The following is a 27,886-nucleotide window of genomic DNA, read 5'->3' as shown; positions in this document are numbered from 1 at the left end:
TGGGTCATTTGACAAACATGTCTGCCACTGCTACACTCAAACTGGCACTCAAAGAAAATAAAAGAAAGAAGAAATTGCACACTCGTCCACTTAAAAAAAAAATGAATTCAGCTCTGTAAGGCTGCAGTTGTGTGACAGCAGGAAGGAAGCAGAAAGTGACGTTTTTTTTCCACTGTTGCCTTGATTGCCTCTTCATAAGAATTTGTCTCTCTCAGGGTGACCACTCATAAGCACAACGCTGCACTGAGGTAAGACCCTGTCTTCATCTGACTCACTTTCTGGGGGAGATGCTGTTTTAGGAGGACACGGTTCATGTAGCTGGTAACTGTTCTTCAGTAAGTGCCACCATTGATTTTCATTGTCAGATGATTATTATTGTTAGATTATAATTTTATGGATAAAATAAAGAAACTAGCGTATTCCTTGAGGTGAACTCCTCAGCTTGGTAGTATGCTTAAACTTTGCTGTGTGATGATTAGGAGTCAATCCTTCCAGTGGCATCCACAGTTTAGGCCTATTGATTGACTGTCATTCCTGTGTATTTCGTTACTGTAATGTGTAGTAGTACGCTATAAAGAGGTACATGACCTACAGTATCTTAAAGGGCAAGGATTTGTCTTACTGGCTGTGAGCATTGTTTGACATTTAATTTTATTCTCAATCTGGTACAACGCAATGAATAGATTTCTATTGTGCTTGTTAAATTTGACATCACTTTGTGTCGTCAAAGTCACACCATTAAATATCTCCATTGTCCTACTAAACACTTTAAGCATGCTAGCGATCAATCATTTCAATGGGGGAAAGGATTGACTATTTTATTGAATGGTAGGTTACTATTAGGTATCAGATGTTTCCATTGTCTAGCGTACACAGAGATCAATGGCCATAGTTCTGTATGAGTGTTGAGTGAATGTTATCATTGTAAATGTATGTGGAAATATGGGGGTTATCTACAAAGCTCACAAAGGACGCTGCAGCGGAAAGCTGACCAGAACTGCCTCGGCTGACCAAACACGAGCAGTACCAGACAGGTCAAACAGTCACAACACAGACACAAAGCTCTGTGTTTGGACTGTGTGACCAGACAATAGGTACAGACTTTGAGATCAAAGAGCTTTCAATGGTGATGAGGCAATGGTTAACTAAGGGTCAGACAGAGACAGACTATACTGCGCTAGGAGCTCCTCTTGTGTGAGGAACGGTGTCGGGGTCAATTCCATTTCCCCCAGTGGGAAATTAGTGAATTGAAAAGGAATTTCCCCCAACCCTGGGTGAGAAATGCAACCTATTCCGAAGGATCTTTATTTGGTATCTGTGATGATCTGTGAATATGCAGAAAGGGTGGAGTCCTCTGTTGCTATGTACATCTCTTTGGCAGAGTTGAGTGGTGCCTGTATTGGTTAGTAGCAAGCTAACTCAGGGCTTCCAGGAAACATCTATCTGCTAGGGAAATGTGTCAGAGGGCCCCATGTGAGTTTAGTGCAGTTCTCACAGCAGACAGACGGACAGACACACACACACACACAGAGTCAGGTGTACCCTTACTGTCACTACTGTGGTGGTATGCGATCGGGTCACTGTCACTTCTGGGAAGTCATCATCCCCGTTTAACCACACTTAAGCTGAATCATGGTGGTCTAACTTGTGCTTGTATTCATGAAATGAGTGCATTTCACCATGACAGTTGAAATGTCAGTCAGAAACTGACTGACATTTGCCATTCAAATTTAGCACTGCCAATGGCATTGAAGTCAGACTAAAGCAGGGGCTCCCAAGTTTTCTTTTCCCTCGACCCCATTTTGAAATCAGAAAATTATTGCGACCCCGACCATGTGAAAAAGTATGTAATTAACAGACAGTTTACTTTTTTACTTGTGTCTATGGCAGTCAATTGAAAACATTCTAACAGTACTTCTGATCGTCTTCTCAACTCAGCATCACATACGTTTATTGTGGGGCTATGAGAGTCATTTGCAAATGAGTCTGACGTAATGTCTCTTTCCACCACCAATGAGATGGTGGGTGTGCTTGATGCATGTCAAGTCAGAACTTCACAAAGTTAGGGGACGTGGTCGACAGCGCATCTCTGCAGTCACATCCGGCCTTGGATCAATATTTAGTTTTATTGTAGACAAGAGCACAGAATCCAGCTTCACACAGATATGAGCTGGCGAAGTGTAGCCTACCATGAGATTGATGTTGCTTTCAAGACCATTGGGAATTCTGAGGTCAAATCATGGCTTTAGAGCTCTAGAAACAGGCCAGAGTTCCTGAATTTGGAATTCTGAGTTGGATGACCTTTCAAAACAATCTTCCCAGTCAGAGCTTGTTTCTTTCCGAGTTCCTAGTTGTCTTGTACGCACTAAAGTCGGAAGTTTGAGATTTCCCAGTTCCCAGTTCCCAGGTGTCTTGAACTCTGCATTAATGATCAGAGAGAGACTGCAGGGTATTCCCTTTGAGTCAGGAACCAAAACTCCTTCATAATGACCCGAGAATTCATTGTCTGCAGCATTTGGTCACATGACAGCTTGATCAACTGTTCGATTTCACTTACCAGCATGTCAACTGAACTAGGATCACAGTCAAACAAATTGGGAAGTAGTTCCCAAAGGGCTCTTCCAAGCATTAGAGGTGAGCAGTCATCACTCTTGCGGGACACATACTGATGCTGTTTTCTGTTATTTTCTCTTCATTCAACAGAAAGTCAACCAAGTCTTTATTTATTTATTTATTTATTTATTTACATCCATTGTGAATGACAACCGTTCCTCTATTAATGCAAAAAATGATTCCAACACTCCCCTTCAATAACCAGCAAGCCTCGGTGTGAAATAGAACGTTGTCATGCTCTGATCTCATATCGCCACATAGTTTTGCTAACAGGCGTAGATCCATTTGGAGAGCATAAAATTGAGAGTTTTTGAGTCGTTCAGTCAGTTTCCTCCTAAGTTTAACAATGATATCAAAGTCTCTGCAAGAGTGTGTGGTTTCATAGCGTAGCAGGCATAGCCATTCGCCGTGGGAATGATTCAAGAGCAACTGGCAAGTACGGCCTTTTCCCATGATCTAAAGGCACTCTCTGGTTGAATTGTATCTTTTAGATTTGAACCATTTTCATTTAGACTTTTAAGGTTAACCACATTACAATGATTCTGAGATACAACGATGATATTATTAAGAGAATGCCAAGAGTATGCAAAACTGTCAAGACAAATGGTGGCTACTTTGAAGAATAAAAAAAATCTCAAATTTGTTTAACACTCTTTTGGTAACTACACGATTCCATATGTGTTATTTCAAAGTGTTGATTTCTTCACTATTATTATACAAATTTGTGGCAAAATGGCTTAAGGACAACAAAGTCAAGGTATTGGAGTGGCCATCGCAAAGCTCTGACCTCAATCCCGTAGAAAATGTGTGGGCAAAACTGGAAAAGCATGTGTGAGCAAGGAGGCCAACAAACCTGATTCAGTTACACCAGCTCTGTCACGAGGAATGGGCCAGAAATCACCCAACTTATTGTAGGAAGTTTGTGGAAGGCTACCCAAAACGTTTGACCCGAGTTAAACAATTTAAAAGCAATGCTACCAAATACTAATTGAGTGTATGTAAACTTCTGACCCACTGGGAATGTGATGAAAGAAAGAAAATCTCTTTAGCATTTTACATTTTTTAAATAAAGTGGTGATCCTAACTGACCTAAGACAGGGAATTTTTCTTAGGATTAAATGTCAGGAATTGTGAAAAACTGAATTTGAATGTATTTGGCTAAGGTGTATGTAGTTATATATAGTTATATATAGTGCATTCAGGAAGTGCATTTCAGACCCCTTCACTTTTTCCACATTTTGTTACTTACAGCCTTATTCTAAAATGGATTATATAACTTTTTTCCCTCATCAATCTACACACAATACCCCATAATGACAAAGTGAAAACAGGTGTTTTGAAATGTTTGCAAATGTATTAAAATACAGAAATACCTTATTTACATAACTATTCAGAACTTCTGCTATGAGACTCGAAATTGAGCTCTGGTGTATCCTGTTCCATTAATCATCCTTTATATGCTGCTACAACTTGATTGGAGTCCACCTGTGGCATATTCAATTCATTGGACATGATTTGGAAAGGCACACACCAGTGCATGTCAGAGCAAAAACAAAGCCATGCAGTCGGAAGAATTGGCCGCACAGATCTGGGGAAGGGTACCGACACATTTCTACAGCATTGAAGGTCCCCAAGAGCACAGTGGCCTCCATCATTCTTATTCTCTCCATCATTCTTAAATGGAATCATTTCTTAAATGGAATCATTTCTTAAATGGAATCATCTAGAGCTGGTCACCTGGCCAAACCAGCAATCAGGGGAGAAGGGCCTTGGTCAGGGTGGTGACCAAGAACCCAATGGTCACTCTGACAGAGCTCCAGAGTACCTCTGTGGAGATGGGAGAACCTTCCAGAAGGACAACCATCTCTGCAGCACACCACCAATCAGTTCCTTTATGGAAGAGTGGCCAGACGGAAGCTACTCCTTAGTAAAAGGCACATGACAGCCCTCTTGGAGTTTGTCAAAAGGCACCTAAAGGTCTTTTAGATGATTAGAAACAAGGTCTGATGAAACCAAGATTGAACTCTTTGGCCTGAATGCTATGTGTCACGTCTGGAGGAAACCCGGCACGGCTCATCACCTGGCCAATACCATCCCTACAGTTGAAGCGTGGTGGTGGCAGCATCATGCTGTTGGGAGGTTTTTCAGCGGCATGGACTGGGAGACTAGTCAGGATCGAGGGAAAGATGAACGGAGCAAAGTACATCATGATCCTTGATGAAAACCTGCTCAACAATGCTCAGGGCCTCAGACTGGGCGAAGGGTCATTGTTCCAACAGGACTATTTTTTTCACCTTTATTTAACCCGGTAGGCAAGTTGAGAACAAGTTCTCATTTACAATTGCGACCTGGCCAAGATAAAGCAAAGCAGTTCAACACATACAACGACACAGAGTTACACATGGAGTAAAACAAACATACAGTCAATAATACAGTAGAAACAAGTCTATATACGATGTGAGCAAATGAGGTGAGATAAGGGAGGTAAAGGCAAAAAAAGGCCATGGTGGCAAAGTAAATACAATATAGCAAGTAAAACACTGGAATGGTAGATTTGCAATGGAAGAATGTGTAAAGTAGAAATAAAAATAATGGGATGCAAAGGAGCAAAATTAATTAATTAATTAAATACAGTTGGGAAAGAGGTAGTTGTTTGGGCTAAATTATAGGTGGGCTATGTATAGGTGCAGTAATCTGTGAGCTGATCTGACAGTTGGTGCTTAAAGCTAGTGAGGGAGATGTGTTTCCAGTTTCAGAGATTTTTGTAGTTCGTTCCAGTCATTGGAAGGAGAGGCGGCCAAAGAAAGAATTGGTTTTGGGGGTGACTAGAGAGATATATCTGCTGGAGCGTGTGCTACAGGTGGGAGATGCTATGGTGACCAGCGAGCTGAGATAAGGGGGGACTTTACCTAGCAGGGTCTTGTAGATGACATGGAGCCAGTGGGTTCGGCGACGTGTATGAAGCGAGGGCCAGCCAACGAGAGCGTACAGGTCGCAATGGTGGGTAGTATAAGGGGCTTTGGTGACAAAACGGATTGCACTGTGATAGACTGCATCCAATTTGTTGTGTAGGGTATTGGAGGCTATTTTGTAAATGACGAGGATTGGTAGGATGGTCAGTTTTACACGGGTATGTTTGGCAGCATGAGTGAAGGATGCTTTGTTGCGAAATAGGAAGCCAATTCTATATTTAACTTTGGATTGTTCAAATCCCCGAGCTGACAAGGTACTAATTTGTCGTTCTGCCCCTGAACAGGCAGTTAACCCACTGTTTCTAGGCCATCATTGAAAATAAGAATTTATTCTTAACTGACTTGCCTAGTTAAATAAAGGTAAAAAATTCAAATAAATTGTCTTGAAACATTTAAATAATGCTCAATCATTAAACATGATTTGATAGAAGTAAACAAAGCTGCTACTGGTTTGTTACACGCTCTCTGCTACAGCCTTTAAAGGCCTATTTGACCACTAGTCAGTCTCCTGTTCACTCCGTCTCTGAGACATAAGGATAAATCTTCCCAAATGGAACCCTATTCCCTATACAGTTCACTTATTTTGAATAGGGCCCATATGGCTCTGTGAACAAGTGAACAATGCAGGGAATAGGGTGCCATTTGGGACATAAAGACACTGCTGCTTCCCCTTTGGGCCCTAATCACATTTGACACTGATTGTTTACAGTGGCCCTCTGCTGCCCTGGAAAATGGCAGACAGACCTTTATCTACCAACACAGGGTGGCATCCAGTCACTGATAAGCTCTTTCCCCCTTTCTCTCCATACTTCACATCCCCACTTCCAAACAAAAATATACTCGCTCTGAGAAAATAAAATAGATGCATCAGTCATTAATAATGCAGCGGTTGGCATTTGGTTGACGTGTGTGAGTGTGTGTGTGTGTGTGTGTGTGTCCTGCTTTGGGCTGCCTTCAATGAAGCATTGCTACAGTACTGTAACAGCGGTTGGCAGCTTGCTGTGAGAGGAGCGTTCTGGGCCCTGTGGCCGGACCAAATGTGATTTACTATTCTGATCAAAGCACTGTGACTTTGACGTCGTAGGAGGAAATGAATGTACGGGAGTCGGGAGGAAGGGCGAGATACGTTCAATTTGTTATCAAATGAGTCTGATACTGCAGCACTTTCTATGCACAGCATCTAATTCTAAAGTATATCATATGACATTGTATTTGTTAGTATTTCATTGTTCTGCCTTAGTGAGTGGGCCGTTATTGGGAGGACTACAATGACTGACTGACTGGTTGCTCTTTTCTTGTCCTAGTGAGCAAAGTGTACCTCAGTCATCGGACTTTGAGAAGAGGATCCCTGCAACTATAGGTCAAAGTTTACGCTCCCTGTCTGTCACTTTTTAGATGGGTGCAACACTATGGAGGGGCTAGAGAGCAGCACGTAAGAGGTTGGCCGGGTCACCGGAGCAGAAACATTGAGGACCAATCCATATTGAGGTCTGTGATGCGAAGCGGAGAGAGCTTCTGTGAATATCGTGACGGAAGATGGGATGTCTTTGACTGTGCAGCGAAATGAACATGACCTTCATTCTGCCCTGAGTCTAGTAACAAGTGAAGACTTTGTCCAGCTTGTAGAAGCATCCGGTACCTAATAGAAAGAAATAGAAGGGGGAACAAAGGGAGGACAGAGAAGGAGAGACTGGAGAGGTAGAGTGTGGACGAGAGAAGAAGAAAAAGAAGAAGAGTACAGAGTGGAAGTGAGAGAGAGAAAGAGACCCATTTTTCAAGATGGATCTGAGTCTGCTCAAGGCTCTGGAACGAGAGAAGGTTCTAGAGGTTCTTCAGAGGGACAGACTTCTGCGCAGCACGGAGGAGGACAGGATCAGGTAAACAATATTATTCACATTGCTTAAGTGTTTCACATTTACTGCATGAACACTGTACAACAACTCCTCTTTGAGGGGTTTTCAGGATCTGTGGAGACTGTGACAATAACAGTGATGCCCCTCAAAATAGGATTCATAGTTGTTGTTTTATGGTTTATTAGAAATGACGAATACAATCTGAATGAATGCAGCGAAGCAGCGACTTCAACAATGTACAGAAAATACGGATGTAAAGAGGACTGTAAGTACAGTTGTTAAAGCACTGCCGTTGCTACTGTAACTCCACCTGCCACCAACTGCTTTTACAGGAGGCTGAAGATAGAACTACAGGACATCCGGAGGAAAGGGGCAAAGAGTTTTGCCCGGCAATACAGCGAGAGGACGTGCGCCCGTTGTCAGAGGCCACTGGGCAAGTTATGGAACTCGGGCGCTGTGTGCCGAGGCTGCAGTCACCGCATCTGCAACAAGTGCCGCGTGGGCGTGTCCATGCTGGACTGGAAGTGCACCGTCTGCCACGCCTACAGGTAGGACGCATGTCAATGCCATAACATAGATGTCCTGTCAGCGCCGTAACATATACTTTTATGTTGTTACTATAACATATACCTTTATGTTAGTGCAATAACATACACTGTCGTGCCAGTGCCATAACATAGAATGTCAGCACTATAACAGTGGTTGACTGTGACATTGACTAACATTTTTATTGTTGTAAATCTCTAATCCTTATCAATGATTAAGGCGTTTTAACTTATTAAGAGAATTAAATGACAAAAGGTACAGTATTTCCTTTGTAGTCTAAACAAATATTAATTAATCTAAAATCCACTTCTCAGAGAGGTGAAGTTCAGGTCTGGGGAGTGGTTTGTAGAAGAGAGGGCCAAGAAATTTCCACCTGATGCAGGTTTGTTTCCTATGCTCCTCACGTGCCCCATTCACTCCTAATTAATATGCATAAATCACTCGTAAATAATATGCCTTATATATTTATTTAAATACAGCTATACAATACTTGTTAAATAATACCTCATACAGGAATATATATTTTCAGTTGTTTGCTTAGTGATCTTCTACATCAGCTGACATTGACTAAATAATGCATTGTTGCTTCTCTGCTACGACATTGCCTGGGAGAGTGGGAGAAAGTCCATAACAGCAATATTAAATTGTGTGTGTACTCAGTGCTGTTTCTAGACATATGCAACATACAGTGCCTTCGGAAAGTATTCACACCCTTAGACTTTTTCCACATTGTGTTGTGTTACAGCCTGAATTTAAAATGTATTCAATTCTGTTTATGTTTTGTCACTGGCCTACCCCATAAAGTCAAAGAGGAATTTGTCATGGTAATTTCCTGTTTTACTAAATGAGGAGAGTTTGCGAACCACACACAAGTCAGAGTTATTTAAACTTCATCTTTAATTATATGAGCTTCACCATAGCCCTGTGACTCTCAGATCAATTCAGTGTCTATAAATTAATTCTGAGAGTGTCAACATAATGGCAACTGAGATCTTTTATAGCAAATCCACCCCTCTCAACTTACATGACAAACCACAGATCTCAGGAACTCTTCACAAAGGGCCTTTTACTTATAAAAGGAGTATCCCATAGCCAGATAGCATTAGCTATAAATTATCATTCAGTTTGGTCTCTAAAATGAGATTCTAATCTCGTTCTTGGTACTTCATAGTACCAAGACTTTTCCTTGCTATCTGGAATGCTCTTTGGGCTTTATTGGCCAAAGACATCGTAAATCTCCTCTGTCAGTGCTATCTCATAGAGGCCCATCCTCAGTGGAACACACGCAAAATTCTGTCGAATAAAACAACCATTCTAATGCAATACAAAGATTATAAAATAATCTTACAAGCACTATAACATAATCTTGCAATTTTCCACGACATCTCCCCATCACATGGTTTAACAGATACATTCACATATGAAGACAATGTTCAATTCTGACTTCTCCCTTTCTGATATTCTGCATATTACCAGACGTATAAAAGACAAGCCTGACCTCTCTCCTCTCTGGGCCCCAAGATACTTTTCCCACATAAGCATATTTATGAAAGTAGATAAAACATCTTATTTATCAATGTTACCTAACTAATTCTGAATCAGCTACGACAAATGATGTTTTTCTGAATTTGTACAAATTTATGAAAAAAGTGCTTAAAAGTCACATAATAAGTTGCATGGACTCACTCTGTGTGCAACAATAGTGTATTACATGATTTTTTTAATGACTACCTCATCTCCGTACCCCACACATACAATTATTTGTTAGGTCCCTTAGTCGAGCAGTGAATTTCAAACACAGTTTCAACCACAAAGGTCAGGGAGTTTTCCAATGCAAAGAAGGGCACCTATTAGTAGATGGGTACAAATAGAAAAACAGACATAGAATATCCCTTTGAGCATGAAGAATTTTTAATTACTCTTTGGATGGTGTCTCAATACAGTCACTACAAAGGAAACCGCTCAGGGATTTCAGCATGAGGCATGGTGACTTTAAAACAGTTATAGAGTTGAATGACTGTGATGGGAGGAAATTGAGGATGGATCAACAACACTGTAGTTACTCCACATTACTAACCTAATTGACAGAGTGAAAAGAAGGAAGCCTGTACAGAATAAAACATATTCCAAAGCATGCATCCTGTTTGCAAGAAGGCACTAAAGTAATACATTTTTAAAAATGTGGCAAAGCGATGCACTGTTTGTCCTGAATACAAAGCGTTGCTAGCTGCTTATCAAGTTTGCTGGGTTTTCTTGAGGGCCTGAACGCATACCGCGACACGCTCTGGAACTGCGAGGATTAATAGCGTAACCTACGTTGCTACCATGACAATGACCAAAACCCGTGGGAGTACCGTTGAAGACAATTGGTGTCTATCACATGTGAAGGATCTTTTAAACACAAGCAGTTGTTACAACAACAAGAAAATAGCTTGAAGTGTTGTGTCCAAATACTGGTGTCGACTAGTAAACTAATAAAAGAATGGATGACATGACCAAAGAGGTCCAAGACCTGAAGAACAGTTTGCAGTTCCTCCACGGTCAGCTCGATGAGTTTAAACAGAATGGCAAGATTACAACAGTCTGTAAGTCATTGAGAGAGGATATCAGTTCTGTATGTGAATCCATGATAACAATGACGGAGAAATCAGATTATGTCGAGGGGCAATCAAGTTGGAACAATGGTGTTGAGGACGGAATTGCAGAATTTCCTGGACAGACCTGGACAGAGTCTGAGGACAAATTGAGGGAAATGATCTTGGAGAAACTGAAGATGGACCACAGGAAGATTTAGGTGGAGATTCTTGAAATCAAGAACTTGTTAACATCAGACAACATTAATATATTAGCCATTTCTCACTTAGATAATTCATTTGATGTTACAGCAGTAGCAGTACAAGGATATAACATCTCTAGAAGACACAGGAATGCTTATGCGAGAAGTGTTGCTATATATATATATATTCAGAGCCATATCCCTGTAATACTTAGAGAAGATCTCATGTCAAGTGTTATTGAAGTGTTGTGTTTGCAGGTTCACCTGGCGCATCTAAAGACTTTTCTTTTGGGGTGTTGCTATATAGGCCACCAAGTGAATGTGTGAAATGCTTGATAGTGTATGTGATGTAAACAGAGAAGTCTACTTTCTCAGGGACCTGAATATAGACTGGTTTTCATCAAGCTGTCCACTCAAGAGGAAACTTCTCACCGCAACTAGTGCCTGTAATCTGGTAAAAGTTATTAATCAACCTACCAGGGTATTTACTAACACTACAGGAACAAGATCATCCACATGTATTGATCACATTTTTACTAATACTGTAGAACTTTGATCTAAAGCTGTATCCGTACCCATTGGATGAAGTGATCACAATATGGTGGCTATATCCAGGAAAGTCAAAGTTCCAAAAGCTAGGCCTAAAATAGTGTATAGGAGATCATACAAAATACTTTGCTGTGACTCTTCTGTGGATGATGAAATTACTTCTTATAATTATTGATAAACATGCACCTGTTAAGAAACAGACTGTCAGAACTGTTAAGGCTCCATGGATTGATGAGGAATTGAAAGACTATGGTTGAAAGAGATGGGGCAAAAGGAGTGGCTAAGTCTAGCTGCACATCTAACTGGTTGACTTACTGCAAATTGAGACATTTTGTGACTTAATCCTCTTGAGACGAGGGGGCAGCATTTTGATGTTTGGATGAAAAACGTCCCCAATTAAACCATCTATTTCTCAGGCCCAGAGGCTACAATATGCATATAATTGGCAGATTAGGATAGAAAACACTCTAAAGATTCCCAAACTGTCAAAATATTGTCTGTGAGTATAACAGAACTGATATTGCAGGCAAAAACCTGAGGAAAATCCAACCCGGACTTGCTGTTTTTCCTGAAATACTCTGTTTCATAGCCTGCCTTCGCTCCATTTAAAAGGATATCAAACAGATTCCTTTCCCTATGGCTTCCACATGGTGTGAACAGTCTTTTGACATAGTTTCAGGCTTTTCTTCTGAAAAATAGGCGAGAATGATCACATTGCGTCAGTGGATAGCTGGGTGTCCTTAGATTTTTGCATGCGCTAGCAGCTTGGAGCAGACCTTTTCTCTCTCTCTCCTATTGAAAAAGCTACCGTCCGGTTGAAATATTATCGATTATTTATTGTAAAAACAACCTGAGGATTGATTATAAAAAACGTTTGACATGTTTCTACGAACTTTACGGATACTATTTGGAATTTTCGTCTGCCCGTCGTGACCTGCACGAGCCTGTGGATTACTCAAAGAAACGCGCCAACCAAATGGAGGTTTTTGGATATAAAAATAATCTTTATCGAACAAAACAAACATTTATTGTGTAACTGGGAGTCTCGTGAGTGCAAACATCCGAAGATCATCAAAGATAAGCGATTCATTTGATTGCTTTTCTGACTTTTGTGACCAATCTACTTTGCTGCTAGCTGTTTGTAATGTTTTGTCTGTTGAGAGAGCTGTCCTAACATAAACGCTTGGTTTGCTTTCGCTGTAAAGCTTTTTTGAAATCTGACACGTCAGGTGGATTAACAACAAGCTAAACTGTGTTTTGCTATATTGCACTTGTGATTTCATGAAAATTAAATATTTTTAGTAATTTAAATTTGGCGCTCTGCAATTCAGCGGATGTTGACGAAAATGATCCCGCTAAAGGGATCGGTGAGCCAAGAAGTTAACTTAAAATAAGAAACGGTATTAGGAAGCTGAGGACAATTATATAAAGAACGATGGGAAAAACTTGGAGTACTTTCAATGAAATTAGGTTCAGAAAGATGAAATCAGATGGCATATTCATCACAAAACCATTTCATGTTGCCAATTATTTTGGGTAAACTTAGGAGGGAATGCCAACAACGAATCATACTCATGCATAAAAAAACAAATAATGAAAGAAAAGCATTGTAAGTTTGATTTTTGTAGTTAGTGTGGAGAGGTGGAAAAATTATTATTATTGATCAATAATGCGAAACCTCCTGGCATTGACAACATAGATGGAAAGCTACTGAGGATGGTAGGAGTGTCTACAGAGTCAGCTATCTGTCAAATCTTTAATCTGAGCCTAGAGGTAAAAACAAATGTCCTCAGGCCTGGAGGGAAGCCAAAGTCATTCCACTACCCAGGAGTAGTTAAGCTACCTTTACTGGTTCTAACAGCAGACCTATCAGCTTGCTGCCAGCTCTTAGCAAACTGTTGGAAAAATTGGAAATGCTATTTCTCTGTAAACAAATTAAAAACAGACTTTCAGCATGCTTAAAACTTCTTATGGCTTGAATCCCGCTAACGGGATCGATATGACAACAGCCAGTGAAAGTGCAGGGCGCCAAATTGAAAAAAAACTGAAATCTCATAATTAAAATTCCTCAAACATAGAAATATTTTACACCATTTTAAAGATACACTTCTTGTGACTAGGGGGCAGTATTTTCATTTTTGGAAAAATAATGTTTCCATAGTAAACGGGATATTTTGTCAGGACAAGATGCTAGAATATTCATATAATTGACAGCTTAGGATAGGAAACACTCTAAAGTTTCCAAAACTGTAAACATATTGTCTGTGAGTATAACAGAACTGATATTGCAGGCAAAAGCCTGAGAAAAATCCAATCCGGAAGTGACTCATCTTTTGAAAGCTCTGCGTTCCAATGCATCCTAATCCCACCTCAGTGTCCGATTTCAAATAAGCTTTACGGCGAAAGCACCACAAACGATTATGTCACAAAAACACACACAGCCATTTTCCAGCCAAAGAGAGGAGGCACAAAAAGCAGAAATAGAGATAAAATGAATCACTAACATTTGATGATCTTCATCAGATGACACTCATAGGACTTCATGTTACACAATACATATATGTTTTGTTCAATAAAGTTCATATACAAAAATCTGAGTTTACATTGGTACGTTATGTTTAGTAGTTCCAAAACATCCAGGGATTTTGCAGAGAGCCACATCAATTTACAGAAATACTCATTATAAACATTGATAAAAGATACAACTATTAGGCATGGAATTATAGATACACTTCTCCTTATTGCAACCGCTGTGTCAGATTTCAAAAAAAGCTTTACCGTAAAAGCACACCATGCAATAATCAGATTACAGTGCTCAGACAACATATCAAGCCATACATATATCCGCCATGTTGTGGAGTCAACAGAAGTCAGAAATAACATTATAAATATTCACTTACCTTTGATGATCTTCATCAGAATGCACTCCCAGAAATCCCAGTTCCACAATAAATGTTTGATTTGTTCGATAACGTCCATAATTTATGTCTAAAACCTTCTTTTTGTTCGCATTTAGCCCAGTAATCCAAATTCATGACGCGCGAGCAGACGAAAAGTCAAAAAAGCTCCGTTACAGTCCGTAGAAACATGTCAAATGAAGTATAGAATCAATCTTTAGGAAGTTTTTAACATAAATCTTCAATAATGTTCCAACTGGAGTATTCCTTTGTCTTCGGAAATGCAATGGAACGCAAGCGAACTCTCACGTGAACGCGTGTGATCAGCTCATGCCACTCTGCCAGACCACTGACTCATTCAGCTCCCATTCCCCCCTCCTTCACAGTAGAAGCATCAAAAAAGGTTCTAAAGACTGTTGACATCTAGTGGAAGCCTTGGGAAGTGCAATTTGACCTCAGACACTGTATATTCGATTGGCAAAGAGTTGAAAAACTACAAACCTCAGATTTCCCACTTCCTTGTTGGATTTTTTCTCAGGTTTTTGCCTGCCATATGAGATCTGTTATATTCACAGAGATCATTCAAACAGTTTTAGAAACTTCAGAGTTTTTTCTATCCGAATATAATAATAACATGCATATATTAGCAACTGGGCCTGAGTAGCAGGCAGTTTACTCTGGGCACCTTATTCATCCAAGCTACTCAATACTGCCCCCAGCCATAAGAAGTTTAACTTCTTTGCGTCGAGCAATCCCGTACTGGGAGCGTAATCATAGCCTCAAGCTCATTACCATAACGCAACGTTAACTATTCATGAAAATCGCAAATGAAATGAAAGAAATATATTCACTCACAAGCTTAGCCTTTTGTTAACAACACTGTCATCTCAGATTTTCAAAATATGCTTTTCAACCATAGCTACACAAGCATTTGTGTAAGATTATTGATAGCTAGCATAGCATTAAGCCTAGCATTCAGCAGGCAACATTTTCACAAATACAAGAAAAGCATTCAAATAAAATAATTTACCTTTGGAAAAACTTTGGATGTTTTCAATGAGGAGACTCTCAGTTAGATAGCAAATGTTCAGTTTTTCCAAAAAGATTATTTGTGTAGGAGAAATCGCTCCGTTTTGTTCATCACTTTTGGCTAAGAAAAACCCCCGAAAATTCAGTCATTACAACGCCAAACTTTTTTCCAAATTAACTCCATAATATTGACAGAAACATGGCAAACGTTGTTTAGAATCAATCCTCAAGAAGTTTTTCACATATCTATTCGATGATAAATCATTCGTGGCAGTTGGGTTTCTCCTCTGGAGCAAATGGAAAAATGCACGCAGCTGGAGATTGCGCAATAATTTCGACGGAGGACACCAAGCGGAGGGCACCTGGTAAATGTAGTCAAATCAAATCAAATTGTATTTGTCACATACACATGGTTAGCAGATGTTAATGCGAGTGTAGCGGAATGCTTGTGCTTCTAGTTCCGACAATGCATTAATAACCAACAAGTAATCTAGCTAACAATTCCAAAACTACTACCTTCTAGACACAAGTGTAAGGGGATAAAGAATATGTACATAAAGATATATGAATGAGTGATGGTACAGAGCGGCATAGGCAAGATACATCAGATGGTATTGAGTGCAGTATATACATATGAGATGAGTATGTAAACAAAGTGGCATAGTTAAAGTGGCTAGTGATACATGTATTACATAAGGATGCAGTAGATGATATAGAGTACAGTATATACGTATACATATGAGATGAATAATGTAGGGTATGTAAACATTATATTAGGTAGTATTGTTTACAGTGGCTAGTGATATATTTTACATCATTTCTCATCAATTCCCATTATTAAAGTGGCTGGAGTTGAGTCAGTGTGTTGGCAGCAACCACTCAATGTTAGTGGTGGCTGTTTAACAGTCTGATGGCCTTGAGATAGAGGCTGTTTTTCAGTCTCTCGGTCCCAGCTTTGATACACCTGTACTGACCTCGCCTTCTGGATGATAGCGGGGTGAACAGGCAGTGGCTCGGGTGGTTGTTGTCCTTGATGATCTTTATGGCCTTCCTGTGACATCAGGTGGTGTAGGTGTCCTGGAGGGCAGGTAGTTTGCCCCCGGTGATGCGTTGTGCAGACCTCACTACCCTCTGGAGAGCTTTACGGTTGTGGGCGGAGCAGTTGCCGTACCAGGCGTTGATACAGCTTGACAGGATGCTCTCGATTGTGCATCTGTAGAAGTTTGTGAGTGCTTTTGGTGACAAGCCGAATTTCTTCAGCCTCCTGAGGTTGAAGAGGCGCTGCTGCGCCTTCTTCACGATGCTGTCTGTGTGGGTGGACCAATTCAGTTTGTCTGTGATGTGTACGCCGAGGAACTTAAAACTTACTACCCTCTCCACTACTGTTCCGTTGATGTGGATAGGGGGTGTTCCCTCTGCAGTCCACAATCATCTCCTTAGTTTTGTTGACGTTGAGTGTGAGGTTATTTTCCTGACACCACACTCCGAGGGCCCTAATTCTCCTCCTGACTTCCGGCGCCGATACAGTCGAGAAGAACTACTGAACATAAGAGCAGCGTCAACTCACCATCAGTACGACCAAGAATATGACTTTCGCAAAGCGGATCCTGTGTTCTGCCTTTCACCCAGGACAACGGAATGGATCCCAGCCGGCGACCCCAAAAAACGACTTCGTAAAAGGGGAAAACGAAGCGGTCTTCTGGTCAGACTCCGGAGACGGGCACATCGTGCACCACTCCCTAGCATTCTCCTCGCCAATGTCCAGTCTCTTGACAACAAGGTTGATGAAATCCGAGCAAGGGTAGCATTCCAGAGGGACATCAGAGACTGTAACGTTCTTTGCTTCACGGAAACATGGCTCACTGGAGAGACGCTATCAGAGTCGGTGCAGCCAGCTGGTTTCTCCACGCATCGCGCCGACAGAAACAAACATCTTTCTGGTAAGAAGAGGGGCGGGGGCGTATGCTTCATGGTTAACGTGACGTGGTGCTGCCACAACAACATACATACAGGAACTCAAGTCCTTCTGTTCACCTGATTTAGAATTCCTCTTATGGTCAATCTTCCAATGATATGCCTACAAATACGTCACAATGCTGCAGACACCTTGGGGAAACGACAGAAAGTGTATGCTCATTCCTGGCGCATTCACAGCCATATAAGGAGACATATAAGGAACACAGCGCCTTCAAAATCTGGGCCATTTCCTGTTTGAAATTTCATCTTGGTTTCGCCTGTAGCATCAGTTCTGTGGCACTCACAGATAATATCTTTGCAGTTTTGGAAACGTCAGAGTGTTTTCTTTCCAAAGCTGTCAATTATATGCATAGTCGAGCATTTTTTCGTGACAAAATATCTTGTTTAAAATGGGAACGTTTTTTTATCCAAAAATTAAAAGAGCGCCCCCTATATCGAAGAAGTTAAAGAGAAACTCAACATGCACTGCAATGACACAAATGACTGATGATTGGTTGAAATAAATTGATAAGAACCTTATTGGAGCCGTGCTGTTAGATTTCAGTGCAGCCTTTGATATTATTGACCATAACACATGTGTTTTCTCAACAACAGGTTAAGGTTTAACAGCCTCTGACATATTGTGGATTCAGAGCTATCTATCTAATAGAACTCAGAGGGTTTTCTTTAATGCAAGCTTCTCTAATGTCAAACATGAAAAGTGTGGTGTACCACAGGGCAGCTCTGTGGGGCCTCTACTCTTTTCTATTTTTTACCAATGACCTACAACTGGCATTAAACAAAGCATGTGTGTCCATGTATGCTGATGATTCAACCATATACGCATTAGCAACCACAGCTAATGAAGTCAATTAATCCCTTTTGGAATGGGTGGCCGGTAATAAACTGGTCCTGAACATCTCTAAAACTAAGAGGATTGTATTAGGTACAAACCATTCCCTGAGTTCTAGACCTCAGCTAAATCTGCTAATGAACGGTCTGGCTGTTGAACAAGTTGAGGAGACTACATTTCTTGGCGTTACCTTAGATTGTAAACTGTCATGGTCAAAACATATAGATTCAATGGTTGTTCTACTTGAAAATCTATGAGAAGACCTCAAAATGACTGTCTAGCAATGATCAACAACCAATTTGACAGAGCTGTAAGAATGTTGTAAAGTATATTGGGCAAATGTAGCACAATCCAGACAGACACACAGCTGTAATAGCTGCCAAAGGTGATTCTAACACGTACTGACTCAGGAGGTTGAATACTTAGACATAGTGGTGTTTTATAAAAAATACAACAATAATTGTTAAGATCATTGACTAAAAAAAGACAAATCCATTTTAATCCCACTTTGTAACACAACAAAATGTGGAAAAATTCAAGGGGTATGAATACTTTCTGAAGGCACTGTAAGTGTTGTTTAGGGCCCTGCAGCAAAATGAGTAGAATTGCATGAAATTCGTTTTAAAATTGCTAAATGTTCTCCTTCTGTAGCTCAGTTGGTAGAGCATGGCGCTTGAAACGCCAGAGTAGTGGGTTCGATTCCCGGGACCACCCATACGTAAAATGTATGCACACATGACTGTAAGTCGCTTTGGATAAAAGTGTCTGCTAAATGGCATATATTATTATTATTATTATTCTCTCTGTCCCATGGCAAAATATGTAGAATTGCAGAAAATGATAGAAACAGCCCTGTGTCGACTACTGTTGGAAGCTATAGCAATATTCTAATACTTTACAGATATGCATGAGACTATTGGGGAGAAACTACTGAAGTCCTACCAGAGGTTGAGGTAAGTTGATGAGCGGTCTTAATTGATTCATTTACACAAATGTATTCTATGCTGCTGTATTATGTGACCGTACAGTCTGGAAGACTGAAGATATAGACACAGATAGATGCAGATATGTACACAGAGGATACCAAACATTAGGAGCACCTTCCCCTTTTGCCTTGGGCATGGACTCTACGAAAGCGTTCCACAGGGATGCTGGCCCATGTTGTCTCCAATGCTTGCCACAATTGTGTCAAGTTGGCTGGATGTCCTTTGGGTTGTGGACCATTCTTGATACACACGGGGAGACTGTTGAGCGTGAAAAACCCAGCAGCATTGCAGTTCCTGACACAAATTGGTGCGCCTGGCGCCTACTACCGTGCCCCGTTCAAAGGCACTTAAATATTTTGTCTTGCCCATTCACCCTCTGAATGGCATACAGACACATCTCAATTGTCTCAAGACTTAAAAATCCTTCTTTAACTTGTTTAACCTTCATCTACATTAATTGAAGTGACATCATCATCACTAACAAGTGACATCAATAAGGCATCATAACTTTCATCTGAATTCACCTGGACTTACTATGTCTTGGAAAGAGCAGGTGTTCTTAATGTTTTGTGAACTCAGTGTACATGACCAATAATTAAAAACATGTCATTTCATTAGAAATTGGTGGGAAAACAGTGCATGTTATGGATAGGGGCAGGTGAAAACAATGAATACAGTGTCATATAAACTGTAAATTGCATTCTCTGTGTGCGTTTCATTTTCTAGTCATATAGCAGTCGTGCCGCCAACCCCTCCACCCTATTACGACGGTCTATCCGTTAGCAGATCAGGGGTAAGGATTCGTTTCATAAACCACAATTCTGATTTGGTCTGTCAAATGTGTTATCAATAATTGTGATTTGATGATGTCTAGGGACTGAATAACTCCTTGAAAAAACCCTTCACCAAGTCTATGGAGGGTCTGATGGTTTCCCTCACCAGCCACATGAGAAGTAAGTGATCCTGTTCAGTATCGACGGAGGTCTCTGGCAGAACAAGGCGTTTCATATATATTTGAATATGTGTTGGCTAATTTGAAGTACATCTTGGAGAGAAAGAAAGGATCCAAGAAAGGATGTCAAAACAGCGACACATTTCCTCTGAAAGTTATCACAAAACGTATCTTCATGTTGATAAGCTATCCTTGTGCATAGTCATGGTGCTAAGGAAACTGCACCTAGGCCACGAGATAAGGTGTGATATTTATGGTGTGGCTTGTTCACAAGCAGCACGTCAGAAGTGCTACATTATGTATGGAGACGGTCTGTGTGTGTTATTTATCCTACCTTTCGGGTTCCAGGGTTCTCCAGATCACAGGGGGATGTGCGAGTGGAACAGGATCTGCTTACAGTGTACAATAGACAGGGGCATAGTGCTGGCCAGAAAAGCCTCTCTGACACGAACATCAACAAATCCACCAATGTAAGAGAAACCAAATAAAAATCAACCCCTCAACTGTGTGTAAAAGTATTACACTCTGATGTCAGAGTCCACATAAAATAGGTAAAGCAAAAAAAAAACCTACATGTGAGTGAGAAATGTGTCATATTATGACACTGACAATTATTTCAGACAGGAGAGACTTTAGGAAAACAACAACTGTAGCAACACCTTGTGACCTTATCAAGAGGCTCAAGCATCTTGGTGTACTGCCTCAGATGTTGGACTGATTCCCAGGTTAAAGTCCTGGTGGTGCTACCCCCGGATTCACCAATATGAATAAAAAGTGTGCAATTTATAACAGACACAACTTCTCTCCTCACAGCTAACCAAAGGCCCCAGTCTTCCCAACCTGTTCAGGAAGAGCCGGAATGACGACCAAAGCGGTTCCTCATCGGAGGCTGATGAGGACATTTCCCTCGGCGCAGAGTACTTAGGGGGAAAGAGGGTCAGTTGAGTGGCTTGATGATGAAGAGAGAGAAATTAAGATGAAACCTTGCGACATAGCAGTTTATGCAAAACATCCTGTAGCTTCACAATTCCTTTGACATTTGATCAGATACCAATTGTTGTTACTGTTTGTTATGTGGTTACCAAGTCTTTTTCATATCTTGCAAATCTGGCAGAGAAGCGAGAGAGGAATACATCCAAAATATCTGCATGCTTAATTACAGAATAGACCTGCATAGTCTATCTGCTGTCATACGTTCTTTTAAAGCTGTAATGTGACATTTGATCTGTATTACAGGGCAGTAGTGCTAGTAGCACTGGTACAGACTGTGATCTCTCGGAGATCAGCAGTGTGATGGGAGAGCTAGAGCTCGCCATCGCCTTCAACGACATCACTTCCTGCCTGGAGATCACAATCTGCGGCTGCAGAAACTTGGCCTATGGAGATCTCAAAAGGAAGAAGTGTAATCCGTAAGCAGTATTACTCAATACACTTGTTCAGGGTTTCCCAAACTCAGTCCTGGTCAACACCATCCCCCACCCCTGGGTGCACGTTTTGGTTTTTGACCTAGCACTACACAGCTGATTCAGATAATCAAAGTTTGTTGTTGAGTTGGTTATTTGAATCAGCTGTGTAGTAATAGGGCAAAAACCAAAACGTGCACCCAGGGGGGGCCCCAGTACCGAGTTTGGGAAACCCTGCACTAGATCATAGAAATGACAGGAGGCTGGTGAGGGGAGGACGGCTCATAATAATGGATGGAACGGAGCGAATGGAATGGCATCGTGTGTTTGATGTATTTCAAAGCACTGATTTTGCTCCAGCCATTACCATGATCCTGTCCTCCCCAATTAAGGTGCCACCAACCTCCTGTGATAGAAATAGATGGCCTACCCATCATGGGAACGTTGACTTGAATGGGGAGGCCCATTCTAGTAATTCTATGCCTATGATACCAGACTATTACTCTCTAGTGTATTGTGAACCATTAGCATATTATATCTCCTTATCTTGTACTGTATGTCACCTTCATGGGAAGGTATGTAAAGGTGTATCTACTGCCGGAGAAGTCTCAGAGCACCAAACTGAAGACGACTGTCAAGAGGAACACGACGGATCCCATTTATAATGAAGTTTTACAGGTAAGGAGAAAAATCTCTGTCATATTCATTAGGAAACACTACAAAATATATTCAAAATAGTGAAATAGTCTGCACTGTTAAGGAATCCCCTGTATTTCACCCACCAATGTGTTGTATTCCCTGTTACACAGTGCCAGATGGAGCGCCCCCGGTTGTGCAGGAGTACTCTGCAGGTGTCTGTGTGGCACTCTGGGACTCTGAAGAAGGTGTTTCTGGGAGAGGTTCTCGTCCCTCTGGAGGGGTGGATGTTTGAGGAGAGCAACACCCAGGGCTCCAGCTGGTACCCCCTGTGTCCCAAGGTAGGCTATAACGGCGGATCATTAAGCAATGTTCACAAAATACCCTTTGATATCTCTATAAATAAATGTATTTAAAACGGTTAGCAGTGTTGGTTAGGGGGGTATGTCTCTTCTCTCTCTCTCTCTCTCTCTCACATGCTCACGCTCTCTCTATAGCCCGAGAGCCCAGAAAGGAGTAGAGTAGAGCAGGATACAGCAGAACTCCTGGTCAGAGTGAAGTTCAGCTCCATGTCCCAGCCGTCCTGGGTTTGCCACACAGATGGTAGGCTGGCTCTCTACAATTCATTGCCTCACACACTTGGTGCTGTACAATCTGTTTTTACAGCAGTAGGGGTCAGATGATCCCTTATATTGAAATTAGCTGGTTTTCTTTCTTTCTCCACACAGAGGTTCACATTGAACCACATGACGTTGGCCAACTGACTGTTCTCGTCACTGGTGTCAAAAACCTACCCACTAAAGCAAACAGCTGTCAGAACACCTATGTTAAAGGGTAAATATATGACTGGTGTGTGGGTTTGCTGGGGTGCGATATTGTTGTGTGTGTACTGGTGTATTTTTGTTTCTACTTATGTGTGTTCATCTACTATACAGTTAGGCGTGTGTGTGTGTGTGTGTGTGTGTGTGTGTGTGTGTGTGTGTGTGTGTGTGTGTGTGTGTGTGTGTGTGTGTGTGTGTGTGTGTGTGTGTGTGTGTGTGTGTGTGTGGAGAGTTAAACAAGGAAATGTCTGTCGTTTCCCACATCCCAATGCGGAAACAAGCTATTTTAAGTTTACAATTAGGTTTGGAATTAAGGTTAGCGTAAGGGTTTAGTAGTTAGGTTTAGGAATTAGGTTTAGAGTTAGAGGAAATAGGATTTTGAGGATAGAACAAAATGTTTTTATCTATATATTGTGTGTTTTTTAGGTGCTTGACTCTCCCCGGGTCCAGGGAGCTGGTCCAGAGGACCCCTGTCCTGAAGAAGAAGCCCAGTCCAGAGTGGTCTCACCAGCTGCTCTTCAGCAGGGTCACACCTTACGACCTCCAGATCTGCACTCTGGAGCTGGACCTCTGGAACCATATCCCCTTCACCTTCTCAGACCGTCTCCTGGGCTGGGTTAGAATGGAAGCTGGTAAGATGACTACCTGTCTGTCAATGACTGTTTTACCTTTACAGTTATACAGTAGATTTGAATCAGTTTGCATGAAAATGAAAGGGCCTAACTGGAAAGGTTTGACCAGGCCTATACAAGGGGATGAAATAGAATAGAAGTTACCAACTCCAGTTCTCCAAAATGTCAGACAGTCTGAGTCAAACATCAATGAGAATTGAATGAATCACACTAATAGAACTTTAAGAAAAGTCATCTGAGGAAACGGGTTTCACCTATTTCTTTAGGTATTGAGGGAACTCTCTTCTGTATATCCATCCCCTGCTCTCTCTGGGGAGTCTATGTAGAAAACTATGGGAGAATCTCAATTGCATACCGTGCATTCTGAAAGCGTTCAGACCCCTTTTATCCACATTATCTTACGTTACAGCCTTATTCTAAAATGGATTAGATTGATACGGGGAAAAAAACTAATCTAAACACAATACCCCATAATGACAAAGCAAAAACAGTATTTTTTAGAAATGTCTGCACATTTATCATAAATAAAAAAGAAATATAACATTTACAGAAGTATTCACGCCCTTTACACAGGAATCCCCTGAAGCACCTTTGGCAGTGATTAAAGCCTAGAGTTTTCTTGGGTATGACGGTGCAAGCTTGGCACACCCATTTTTAGGGCGTTTCTCCCATTCTTCTATGCAGATCATCTCAAGCTCTGTCAGGTTGGATGGGGAGCATCGCTGCACAGCTATTTTCAAGTCTCTCCAGAGATGTTCGATCGGGTTCAAGTCTGGGCTCTGGCTGGGTCACTCAAGGACATTCAGAGACTTGTCCCGAAGCCACTCCTGCTTTGTCTTGGTTGTGTGCTTTGAGTTGTTGTCCTGTTGGAAGGTGAATCTTCACCCCAGTCTGAGGTCCTGAGCACTCTGGAACAGATTTTCATCAAGGCGTGCAACTGGTTCATCTCTCTGTACATTGCTCCGTTCATCTTTCCTTCCATCCTGACTAGTCTCCCAGTCCCTGCCGCTGAAAAACATCCCCACAGCATGGTGCCAGGTTTCCTCCAGACATGGCGCTTTGCATTCAGGCCAGAGTTCAATCTTGGTTTCATCAGACCAAAAAATATTTTCTCGTGGTTTGAGAGTCCTTTAGGTGCCTTTTGACAAACTCCAAGTGAGTGTCATGTGCCTTTTACTAAGGAGTAGCTTCCGTCTGGCCACTCTACCATAAACACCTGATTGATGGAGTGCTGCAGAGCTGGTTGTCCTTCTCCAAGGTCCTCCCATCTCCACAGAGGAACTCTGTCAGAGAGATCATCCGTTTCTTAGTCACCTCCCAGACCAAGGCCCTTCTCCCCTGATTGCCCAGTTTGGCCGGGTGGACAGCTCTAGACAGGTGTGTGCCTTTCCAAATCATGTCCAATCAATTGAAATTACCACAGGTGGACTCCAATCACGTTGTAATGGGAGTCCACAAACAATGGAACTATGGAAACAGGGTGCACCAGAGTTACATTTCGAGGCTCATAGCAGAGGGTCTGAATACTGTTAATTTCTATGAATTTACAAAAATGTATAAAAAAATGTTTTTTGCTTGTGTAGATTGATGACATTTTAAAAAATCCATTTTAGAATAAGGCTGTAACCTAACAAAATGTGGAAAAAGTCAAGGGGTCTGAATACCTTTTGAATGCACTGTACCTCTTGCCTCTTTCTAAAAGCCCAGTGGATGAGGAAGCTAGAGGTCTTTCCCCTCTGACCTTCCCCAAAGGGTTTTGAGAAGGTGAGGACGCGAGGAGTAGGCAATTGAGATTCTCCCTGTTTGAGAAGCTAGGAAGGACTGATGTCACTGACCTTGCACTCTGTTAACCTTGTCTCCCAGGGTCATCATGGCAACTGGTGCTGCAGATGCCCAACATGTGGCATGACTTCCGTTTACCCATGCAAGCCAATGTCAACAGCAGGAGAACATTATGTCAACAGAAAAGCCCATCGCCCCATATGAACAGTCTCAGTACATTAACGCTACCTTTAGCTCCATTTGCACTATCAGGCCTTCGCTCTGTGAAAGTCCCTCCAGTTAGATATTTACCTACCATTTGATGACTTATGCATTAAAGGGATGTTCCACTCAAAATGAAACCTATTATTTGTATATTTCTATGTTCAAAATACAAACCAACATGTTTTTTATACTTTCCTTGGGACATCGACAACAACTGAGGTGTGGGAAATCATGTTAGATTGTATTTTGAGTGGAATATGCCTTGTGCTTTAAGCATGCTCACCTTATTTCTTTAATGAGTCATTGTGAGGTGACTGTATACAAGTGTTTTTCATTTATTCCTTCCCTTAGTTTCTTCTTGTCCTTTCCATTTATGAGTTTCTGTTATAATAAAAAGGAACATTTGCCTCAAGACAGGACAAAAATCAGAAAGTGAAATCACAGTTCGAAGCTGTAATCATAATCTTTATTGCCAATATGTTGAACACCTCGTTATAAAATCCAGTTTAAATAAAGGACTGTGCATCGTCATCGGTTACAAGGTCAGTAAAAACTAGTCTAGTACACATCCAGAGAAAGGAGAGTCAATGGTGAGAGATGGGACTTAAGCCTCTAGTGGGGTTACAACTACCATCATGTGCTGAACTGGTTGAAATGTCATAACTTAATTTCAACTAGTTTCTGGTTGTAATGACATTGTTTCAACCAGTTTTGGGTGATGTCATAACATACTGACTAAAAACATGTCATCCTCACTTAAGAGTGACGTGATTGGGAACAAAGTGTAAAAAGGATCAACGTAAATGTTTTTGTATAAGCACAGTGCTCCTGGAGAATATGCATCTATGCCTCTGAAATTCTGCTAGCTACCGTGAACTGCATGGCAAACATCTAAAGGTCCTATAGGATCTCCTTATCCTGATTTGATGACATGCAACAGAATATTTAATTGAAGGCCCAGTGCAGTCAAAAGTGATTTCTCTGTGTTTCAAATATATAATTCCACAGAGGTTGGAATAATACTGCGAAAATGATAATACCCTTTTAGTGTGAAAGCAGTTTGAAAAGACCATCTGAAATGTCAGCCTATTTTGGTGGGATGGAGCCTTTCCATGGTGACATCACCAAGCAGTAAATTAGTTAATAGACCAATAAGAAAGAGTTCCAAACCAAAAGCTGGTTTTCGGTCTCCACTCAGACCACTCCCAGACAGTCCTAGCAAAATTGTTGCTTGAGAAATTGATCTTTGAAGCTATTCATTTAAAACAGTCAATTGATACCCAGAAAAAAATTGACAGAGATTTTTTTAAATGTCCAATTAATAAAAACAAGTTATAATATACAAATAAATCTCTTTAATTTAATGATCTAAAGGAAAACCTTATGAAACAATTATTTTGGTCGATATAGAACCTTTGATACATATAAAATGTTCTCATGATCATTAGAATAGCAAAAATATACAAACCAAGATTAAATTATCCATATACCGTATAAATATTAAACTATTCATGATTTGCAAGCTACTGTATACCAATATTAAACATAAATGAAGTGTTCAAAATATAACGGAAAAACAGAACATAGTACACTTTTCTGAGAGTAAGAGGAAAAGTTTCATTATACTGTATTTTACCCTTTCTGAGTGGTCCCTTTGAAAAACAACATATTGCCCTTTTTCAACATTCCACAGCATTTAAGAAACATCAAAAGCGAGGGTTTAGTCCCACTACTCATCATCGCACCTTTGGTTAAAAACAATGGTGATTGATTTGATCGCATCAAATTACATACAATCAAAACACAAAGAAGATTTGTTATGCTAAAAGGAAAGAAGATTTGGCACTAGTAAGTTCTCTTACAAGACTTTGAAAAGCCCCCCCCCCTGCCTGACAGTTTATTAAAGAAGTTAGGGAGCTAAGGAGTAACTACTGTAGTAAAAGTGGCGATGCAGATGTGTGTCACTCACTCTTTATACTGCTCTTGAAGGTGTGATGAATTCACTAATGTAATTCGCTCTGGATAAAGACGTATGCTAAATGACTAAAATGTCAAATGTTTGTGCACTCACGTAAATGTGTGTCTGTCTCTGTGTCTGCATGTGTGTGTGTGTCTGCATGTGTGTGTGTGTCTGCATGTGTGTGTGTGTCTGCATGTGTGTGTGTCTGCATGTGCGTGTAGCAGTGGAGGGATTAGTTCAGACACTAATCACAAAGGGTATGTGGCTGTGAGGCCCTCGTGGCCTAGGGAAAAGGGCCCTCTTATAAGGCCTCAAACTCGTCGATTCTCTGCTTGGTGTTGCCTGATCGGATCTGCCGCAGGGTCTTGTACTTGTCCCGGCCGGCGCGCACATTCTCTGTGTGGAGCAGGTCGTTCTGGGTATGCTTAGTGTCGTCACGCGCCTGGGCCAGCTCCGAGCTCAGGGC

The 27,886-nt window shown here is 41.1% G+C and overlaps 2 protein-coding genes across 4 annotated transcripts in view; one reads left to right on the top strand and one right to left on the bottom strand.

Annotated features, from left to right (window-relative positions):
• The first annotated feature begins 210 nt into the window (after positions 1 to 210).
• Positions 211 to 25,914, top strand: LOC123994857 (synaptotagmin-like protein 3). Its single transcript, XM_046297910.1, has 16 exons — positions 211 to 335; positions 6,890 to 7,462; positions 7,771 to 7,986; positions 8,299 to 8,366; positions 18,946 to 18,997; positions 19,757 to 19,823; positions 19,905 to 19,983; positions 20,331 to 20,452; positions 20,796 to 20,918; positions 21,219 to 21,391; positions 21,961 to 22,063; positions 22,195 to 22,362; positions 22,519 to 22,624; positions 22,750 to 22,855; positions 23,269 to 23,474; positions 25,338 to 25,914. The coding sequence occupies exons 2-16, from the start codon at positions 7,365 to 7,367 to the stop codon at positions 25,556 to 25,558; spliced, it is 1,908 nt and encodes a 635-aa protein (XP_046153866.1). The 5' UTR covers positions 211 to 335; positions 6,890 to 7,364; the 3' UTR covers positions 25,559 to 25,914.
• LOC123994858 (radixin-like) overlaps positions 25,908 to 27,886 on the bottom strand; it is a 62,270-nt gene continuing 60,291 nt past the window's right edge. For all 3 annotated transcript variants that reach the window (XM_046297914.1, XM_046297913.1, XM_046297911.1), the window contains exon 15: positions 25,908 to 27,886. In XM_046297914.1, the coding sequence (XP_046153870.1) occupies positions 27,722 to 27,886 (165 nt within the window). In that variant the 3' untranslated portion in view covers positions 25,908 to 27,721.

The sequence above is a fragment of the Oncorhynchus gorbuscha genome, linkage group LG14 (assembly GCF_021184085.1).
Source record: "Oncorhynchus gorbuscha isolate QuinsamMale2020 ecotype Even-year linkage group LG14, OgorEven_v1.0, whole genome shotgun sequence".
NCBI lineage: Eukaryota > Metazoa > Chordata > Actinopteri > Salmoniformes > Salmonidae > Oncorhynchus > Oncorhynchus gorbuscha.
The sequence above is the reverse complement of the archived record's forward strand: the minus strand, read 5'-3'. Positions and strand labels throughout refer to the sequence as shown.

Coding starts and splice junctions, on each gene's coding strand:
- LOC123994857 (XM_046297910.1), top strand. CDS start 7,365: ATGGATCTGAGTCTGCTCAAGGCTCTGGAACGAGAGAAGGTTCTAGAG. Junction 7,987..8,298: donor ACCGTCTGCCACGCCTACAG/GTAGGACGCATG, acceptor TCCACTTCTCAG/AGAGGTGAAGTTCAGGTCTG. Junction 8,367..18,945: donor GAAATTTCCACCTGATGCAG/GTTTGTTTCCTA, acceptor AATACTTTACAG/ATATGCATGAGACTATTGGG.